Source organism: Salarias fasciatus, chromosome 13 (genome assembly GCF_902148845.1).
Source record: "Salarias fasciatus chromosome 13, fSalaFa1.1, whole genome shotgun sequence".
NCBI lineage: Eukaryota > Metazoa > Chordata > Actinopteri > Blenniiformes > Blenniidae > Salarias > Salarias fasciatus.
Window position 1 is genome coordinate 326,766 of NC_043757.1, and position 8,720 is coordinate 335,485.

Sequence of the window (8,720 nt, forward strand, 5' to 3'; positions counted from 1 at the left end):
TTTTTTTTTGGGGGGGGGGTTAAATACTGGGAAAATGCTGTTTCCCCCATGTATTTCATTTATTTTATTATTGTTTTTTTTGTATGATCATAACCATGGATCATATGCAGAATTTGAATGTATGATCTGAGCGTCACTATTTCACTCTAATAAAGCTGCCGGCCTGCATGCAGTACCTGTCCTCACCATTGAAGCGTGGGGGCGCTATGCCTTAAATGTCGCTGAAAGCAGACGTATTCACACTGATGCACGCGCACACACCCCCCCCCCTCCGGCTTTTATTTTTCTTTGGCTTTTTTGCCAGGCGCCTGGCCGGGAGCTGGGGGTGTAAGAAACTTTTTGTTTTTAATCGTTATAAGGTGGAACTTGTGTCGTCGTCTTCTGCTGACTCTGAACACGAGGCGAGCGAGCGGCGGCGTTCACGTGCCGGGGGAGCGGCTCCACTGTGTGACAGCAGCTGCTTCCAGGCTCAGGAGGAATGAAACCTCGTCTTTGGCTGGAATCGCGTAGCGCTACGTTTTATTCACAGGACCACTGGGAATTAAAGTGAAATGATTTATTTATTTTCAAGGCATTATTTTTCACTGGCCCGTTGCGCAATCTACTGGCCGGACGGTTTTAAAAGTGCTTCCGGGCCACCGGGCCGTTTAGAATGTCCAGCCCTGACTTATGGTAAATTGTTCACCGGCTCTCTGGCGTTCTGTGACCAATGAGCTGACAAACATGGCTTGACAAAGCAGAATCACTCTTATCTCATTGGTCAAAAAAAGACCGTTCCTTCATCATGGGAAGAAGTAAATCAAAACATTAAAGGAGCTGTATCCTGCTTTTTTAGCTCGTCCAAACCCTAGAAATGACATTAACATGGTCATAGTTTATTTCTGGCGCTAAGGAAAAGTCATTTTGTGTGAAATAAAAGATTTTCTGGGGCTAATTCTGAAACCCGGAAGAGAAAACGCTCCGTTTCACTGAATCCCGCCTCTCCCCCTGTGGACTTTGACTGACAGCTACTTCAACCAATCAGAGCTTCAAAACAAAGACGCTAGCTAGCTTTAGCTCTTTAGCTCTAGCTTCTCCACACGCAAAGACACGCGAAAACGTCTTTTCCTGTTAGAAACTCACCAAGCACAGACCCTCCAGACCCTCCAGACCCTCCAGACCCTTCAGACCCTCCAGACCCTTCAGACCCTTCAGACCCTTCAGACCCTCCAGACCCTCCAGACCCTCCAGACCCTCCAGACCCTTCAGACCCTCCAGACCCTCCAGACCCTTCAGACCCTCCAGACCCTTCAGACCCTCCAGACCCTCCAGACCCTCCAGACCCTTCAGACCCTCCAGACCCTCCAGACCCTTCAGACCCTCCAGACCCTCCAGACCCTCCAGACCCTCCAGACCCTCCAGACTCTTGCTCTTGCTTGACTGTTGCTTTCAGACGACGGTTAAAGTTTTCTTCTTTCATCCTCTCCGTTTGACGACAACGTGGGAAACGGAGTGTTTTCCTGGTGGGAGGGGCTTCCTCTCTGCCTCTCTGAGCAGCAGAAACACCAGGAAAGCTCAAACACACAGGCACAAAGGAAAACAACGCTTTTGGGTGTTTTTGGTGAGAACAGAACTATATAACAAGGTTAAAACATACAAAAAGTGAATTTTGCCTGATACAGCCCCTTTAAAGCAGCAGCAGGGCTTCCAGAGACATGTCAGTTTGTGCCGTTTCCATATCGGATAAATCATGTTTAGTTCATTGATGTGTGTCTGCTGCTGCAGACTGTGGAGTGTTTTCAGTTTAGAAACGGAACCTTGTTGTTTTTTTTGTTCAGAAGGTTTTTAGTTTTGATTTTGCACTTTTTTAGTTGAAAATAAAAAAAGAACATGTTAAACCTACACTAAGGAACTTTTCAACCTTAATAAAAAATTTTAATATCTTTTGTGATGATACATCGACTTACAACTAGTTGAATGACCCTCTGTCACGGGCTGAGGGCGTCAGTATTGCTTTCACTTGGACTAAGCAGCTGTGAGGAGGGTGGGAGGAATCCTGCACACTAAAAAGCTCCAAATGTGCGAACTGCTTTACGGCATGCGTCACATCTTGATATAACATTGTTTAGCCACCATTAGATTCATTTAGATTCATTACCTCGTCGCTATCCGTCCTTCACACAGCCCCTGGAAACAAATGAAGGCGAGTTCAGTCCGACAGCACGCCACCGGGAGCAGCAATTTACGACGCCACGTGCTAGTCCTCATGGGAACTGTAGTATTCAGTCAGGCAAAACACTACCACTTTTGTCCACTGGCGCCGCCAAAATCAACGAAAACTGAAAGTTCCTTAGTGTTGCTTTAAAGTCCAGAAGAGACAGAAGCTGTTTGACGTTATTTTGCACATTTAGCAATAGAATAGAATAGAAGACTTTATTAATCTCACAGTGGAGAAATGTACAGGCGTACAGGCTCACAGAACCACAGCGGGGCGCAAAAGTCATGAATGGTGCAATAATGAACAGGAAACAGTGCAAATCGTACTAGGACTGATAACAGAAGCTAAAGACAATGAAGATCTAACTGTATGTACAACCTGAATCTTAAAAATATTGTAGCGCCCATGGGGGGTCGCTATGGGGCGCCAGAGGGCCGCCGCCCTGCAAGACTGTGCTGAGCCGCAAAGGCTCATGGGTAGCGGGACTATTTGGGCCGTTTCGAGCCGTGTTCTGTGTTCTGTGGGGTTTGTTTACGTTTCCTTTTGTTGTGAGTGTGTTTTGTTTGCTGTTTGTGTGCCGTTGCCACCTGTTTTGTGTTCTTTTATTTTCTTGATGTGCGCATCGTGGATCAGGGAGACCTCTGGGGGAGGGACCTGGCCTGCGCGCCGCCGGGGCGGGCGATGGCGTGTGCGCACTGTGTGCTAGTGCGAGCAGGGCAGTTACGTTAGTGCATTGTTATATTGGTGTGCGCTACTGTGCTCCATCAGTCTGACGGGATGGCGAGCTACGAGTGTGCGCTGGTGTACACTGGAGGCTCGTGTGTGGGCACAGGGTCGGTTGTTGTCACAATAAACTCTGATGCTTGTGAAAACTGAAGAGCAGACTGAATCCTCCTTCGCTGCCTCGCCGCCGCTCGCCACAATAAAACAGGAAATATATAATATACACAATGCAATATACAATGCAATATATAATCATACAGTCGATATATGATATGTACAATATGTTTTACAGAGTGAATGGATGATAAAGTGTCGCTGAATTTCTGAAAGGGGGGGTTTCAGGATATTATGCTGTGCCCGTGGACTGGCTTCAGTTCTACTGCTGGGATCCGTGGTTCCTGTGCTGGACCGTCCAACGGACTGTCCTCAACATTGTCCTAGGCTTTACTTCTTATTGTCTCATGCTAGCTGCTGCCAAAGCTGTCCGTCCCTGGGAGAGGGATCCCTCCATACTGTGGTTCTCCCCAAGATCTCTTCTTCTCCCACTGGGTTTCTGGAGTTTGTTCTTGCCGGATGTGAGGGTCTATCACCGAGGCAGAGGAGCTCCATCACTGAGGTAGAGGAGCTCCATCACCGAGGTAGAGGAGCTCCATCACCGAAGTAGAGGAGCTCCATCACCGAGGTAGAGGAGCTCCATCACCGAAGTAGAGGAGCTCCGTCACCGAGGTAGAGGAGCTCCATCACCGAGGTAGAGGAGCTCCATCACCGAGGCAGAGGAGCTCCATCACCGAGGCAGAGGAGCTCCATCACCGAGGTAGAGGAGCTCCATCACCGAGGTAGAGGAGCTCCATCACCGAAGTAGAGGAGCTCCGTCACCGAGGTAGAGGAGCTCCATCACCGAGGTAGAGGAGCTCCATCACCGAGGTAGAGGAGCTCCATCACCGAGGTAGAGGAGCTCCATCACCGAGGCCACAGCAGGGGATTTTAAGTGGTTGTAAATTAAACTCCATGGTTTTAAACACGGGCCCTCCCCAGGGCTAAAAAGGCCCCCCAGGGTTCAACATCTGCAGAACAGACAACAAAATCTATCCAGGAAAAATAGAATATAGAAAACTGAGGTTTAGGTTTTCAAATCAGAACAATTTATTTCAGAACACAACCGTCTTTAAAAATAAAACAAACTAAACATTCAAATCATCCGCATCACTCAGCTGTCAGGTAAAGACGGTCTCTATGGTAACCCACATCTCCATGGTAACCTGGTGTGCTGTGATGTCAGAGTGGATGTCTCCATGGTAACCTGGTGTGCTGTGATGTCAGAGTGGATGTCTCCATGGTAACCTGGTGTGCTGTGATGTCAGAGTGGATGTCTCCATGGTAACCAGCTGTGTGGCTGTGTGAGGAATGCTAACAGGTTTAAAAGGAACAGCTTGCTGTTTGTTTGCGGTGCATCAGGAATAAACAGCGTTGGTCATGGAGTGAGGGGATGAGCCGTGCCCAGGAAATCACTGAAAGACAAAATGAATCATTTGTTAGCCTGATGATTGTTTGTTCACCTGATGTCTGTATGTTCCTCTGAACAGGTGTGTTTACCTGAGGATGTGTGGCAGCTCGGGGCTCCTGTAAATGAACTTGTGTTTGTAGGCCAGAGCAGCCGGAAATGGAACGAACAACACTTTGTGTCCACTGAGACTCTTGGAAGTGGACGCTACCTGAAACAGCTGTTACATGAGCACACACACACACACACACACACACACACACACACACACACACACACACACACACACACACACACACACACACACACACACACACACACTATGAATAAAGTTGAATTTAAAGTTGAATCTCAAGTTATTTAAATAAAAAGGTATATTTTTGTCTCTTTCTCATTCCACGTCAGCGTCTTGTGACTTGTTTCCACTGGAGTTTGTGTGGGTACAGTACGGTGCAGTATGAGTGGGAATGAGTACTGAATTTGCTACTTTTAAAGGTACCGACTGAATCCCCTGGCTACTCCTGAGTCCAGATTGACGTAAAATCAAACCATACTGTGTTTCAGTAGGTAAATGCATCCGTTTGAGGGAGTGGAAGAGGCAATTTTCCATGCTGGAATTGACTGGCCGAGTGTGATGATGTCGGTAGCTAGCATGTCAACGAAACAAACGTGACTACTAAGCCCTTGGAAGTATCGCTCCACTTTCCAAAGGCGACGTAGCACTGGTTGTGATGAGAATACCTCTAATGTCAGGAAGCTCCTGGTTGAGCACATTTTTCTCAGCCGCTCCGGATCCACGGCCACACCTCCTGAATTCGGCATCAGCATTTTAAGAAATTCCCCAAAAACTGGAAATTTTTTCAGGCTTCATTAAAATACCAAAAGGCTTCAGTTTTTGTCCTCTATTCAGATGTGAAAACCTCATTTCCAAATTCAAACTATGACCTTTTAGGTTTGGTGAGAACTGCAGCTGTGTTTGGAGTTTATAATGGGTGTGTATTGGAGAGACTCTCCACTGAAACCACAAATGTTACTCTGTCATCTCCTGGCCACATTTCTGGCACAATCTTCACAAATTACACGTCAAAACGTAGGCTTTTCCCTTGTGATTCTCACAATGCTTTCATTTTGTCTCTATCTCAAACGGTTCTCTCTCCAGATGCATTTCAGTGAGGAGAGTGTAGATTTTGCTCCAATGCATTCAGAGAGGTTTTCTCCACAACTTCACACATTTTTACAGCCTGGCTGCGGATGAATGGATGACAACCTCAGGATGAATCCATGAAAGGCTTCTGACACTCAGTGACACTCAGTGTTGACAATTTCACAAAAAATCAATTTCACTGCTCAATTCTCAAAAAACAACATTTCATCAACCAAACAAACTGGATGAAAAAGTGCTGATTCACTGTCATGGCTGCTGAGAGCAGCCGGTCTCCATGGCAACACACACACACACAGCTGCTGAGAGCAGCCGGTCTCCATGGCAACACACACACACACAGCTGCTGAGTGCAGCCGGTCTCCATGGCAACACACACACACACAGCTGCTGAGTGCAGCCGGTCTCCATGGCAACACACACACACACAGCTGCTGAGTGCAGCCAGTCTCCATGGCAACACACACACACACACACACACAGCTGCTGAGAGCAGCCGGTCTCCATGGCAACACACACACACAGCTGCTGAGTGCAGCCAGTCTCCATGGCAACACACACACACACACACACAGCTGCTGAGAGCAGCCGGTCTCCATGGCAACACACACACACACACACACAGCTGCTGAGTGCAGCCGGTCTCCATGGCAACACACACACACACAGCTGCTGAGTGCAACCAGTCTCCATGGCAACACACACACACACAGCTGCTGAGTGCAACCAGTCTCCATGGCAACACACACACACACACACACACACAGCTGCTGAGAGCAGCCGGTCTCCATGGCAACACACACACACACACACAGCTGCTGAGAGCAGCCGGTCTCCATGGCAACACACACACACACACAGCTGCTGAGAGCAGCCGGTCTCCATGGCAACACACACACACACACAGCTGCTGAGTGCAGCCGGTCTCCATGGCAACACACACACACACAGCTGCTGAGAGCAGCCGGTCTCCATGGCAACACACACACACACAGCTGCTGAGAGCAGCCGGTCTCCATGGCAACACACACACACACAGCTGCTGAGAGCAGCCGGTCTCCATGGCAACACACACACACACAGCTGCTGAGAGCAGCCGGTCTCCATGGCAACACACACACCTGTTGACTCTCTGTCATGTCTGATCTCAGCTCAGAGCTCATAGTGAATATGGAGTTTTATACACACACACACACACACACACACACACACACACACACACACACACACACACACACACACTGAAAGATGTGAAAAGAACCTGACTTTTACTGTGGACTTAAATGCACCGGCGCACCGGCGCAGGCGTCAGCCGCAGCTTCATTCACTCCGGTCGCTGACAGCTAAGCTAACAACTCACTCACAATCAAACAGACACTCTGGTAGCTAACGGCTAAGCTAACAGCTCATTCAGTGTTTCCCCAAAGATTGACACCTTGGGGGGATGGGGGGGGGGGGGTTGTTTTTGACTTGGTCGTTGTTGCCGTTGTACAAGAACTCGAATTTGAGTCATAATATGTTCTTTGTTGTTTTTTCATTTTGAACACTCCTACACGACTGAGATCAGCAACAACACATGGCCGCTATACGGTCGCAATTCCCTCATGGCGCGTCGCTGTCATCACAGGTGGTTTTTCTTCTGCTTCTTCATTTCAGGGCTGAAATAACTCGATATTTTGGCCGTAGGTTTGACAGAAAGGAACTGGACGCGGAACGTCTCGGTGCCGGCGCTTGGCTGTTGGTACTGGAGGTATCTGCTAGGAGCGTGGATCTCCATTACTGTGGCGATTAGATATGCATCTCGATGCCCTGCCAACGATACGATATAATTTGCGATACACTGAATCCCTGCCGATACGATACTTACGATTAATCTCTGGTTTTGATACGAAACGATATGATTCACCCTCCATCCTGATACGATGTGATTCACCCTGTTCCCGATACGATGCGATACACCTGTTTGCGATGCGATTTAAGAAACTACTTCAATCAAATGCAGTTCAATGTGAAGCAAAGAAATATATGTTATCTATTAAGCAAACAAAAAAATAAGAAGATGGCAAATCATTCAGCATGTTAAAATAGGCTGGGTTTACTCTTTAGAAGTAGAAAATGGAACAAAAAAGTGCTTATTGTCTGAACAAATATTCCTTGTAATCTCTCGACCAGTACTATGTATTACTTACTATGTATTACTGTCCTGTAACAATAAAAGAGTAAAACAAAAACAAAAGATTTCTATAAGATGCTGTCAGTGTAAACGGAACAGTAACAGTAACACCACATCTCTCTCAATGAGTGGCTTCAAGCGAGGCTTCAAGCGAGGCTTTGCAGCGTCCGTCTCCCCGTCTCCCAGACAGGTCAGAAGCTCGGCATTCTTAAAAATAACCTTCGTCTTGTCAAGTTTGCCATCTTTCTTGTAAAATCCATAGTACTTCCAAACGATGGATTTGAACTTTGAGGGTGCGTTAAAAGACGATTGGAGGATTCTCCGCCGCATGCGCGGCTCCCTCCATGAGGACTGTCGGGAGCGCGCACGTCAGCCGCATGTCAGTTTGTTTACATCCGCACAGCTGGAGCTTCGTCTTTTCGCAGAGGATTAAAACACATCTGTAATCATGTCAGTAAAAACCCTTTGGGAATCATGTATGAGCGGAAGAGCGCGCACAGGGCGGCGACTCGACGTGATGTGTCATCACGCAAACGCGTTCCCAGATTGATTGGCATGGTGGCTGCCCAAGTACGAGTTGGAACCATACAGCGCTGAACGGTTCGCAGGATCCTCCAGTATGTCTTTAAAAATCTGATTCTCTTGTGACTTAGCGCTGCCGCTGCTGCACTCCGCCACGTTGTAACTTGTAGCACAGTGTGTGTGCGCATGCGCATACGGCTTCCGTCCGTCTTCGGGAATGATGGTGCATTCAAGACGCCTCGGAAACACAAGACAGAAGGCAGTACAACGTGTAAAAACCGATGCAAATCTGAAGATTACCGATGAGGCACACAGCGAACGATGCATCATGACTATAAACCGTCATCCCATCGATACACAGTGAATGGATCGATACACTCGTATCTCACACGTACGTATCTCGATCGAAATCGATTAATCTCCACATCCCCAGTGTCTGCTG

The 8,720-nt window shown here is 47.8% G+C and overlaps 1 protein-coding gene across 1 annotated transcript in view; it reads right to left on the reverse strand.

Moving 5' to 3' along the window:
- Positions 1-4,030: 4,030 nt before the first annotated feature.
- The window catches only part of abhd12 (abhydrolase domain containing 12, lysophospholipase), a 29,863-nt gene continuing 25,173 nt past the window's right edge, over positions 4,031-8,720 (reverse strand). Inside the window, exons 12-13 of the mRNA XM_030107316.1 lie at positions 4,514-4,641; positions 4,031-4,428 (exon numbers count right to left, since the gene is read on the reverse strand). Of these exons, the coding sequence (XP_029963176.1) occupies positions 4,392-4,428; positions 4,514-4,641 (165 nt within the window). The 3' untranslated portion in view covers positions 4,031-4,391. The remainder of the gene's footprint in view (positions 4,429-4,513; positions 4,642-8,720) is intronic.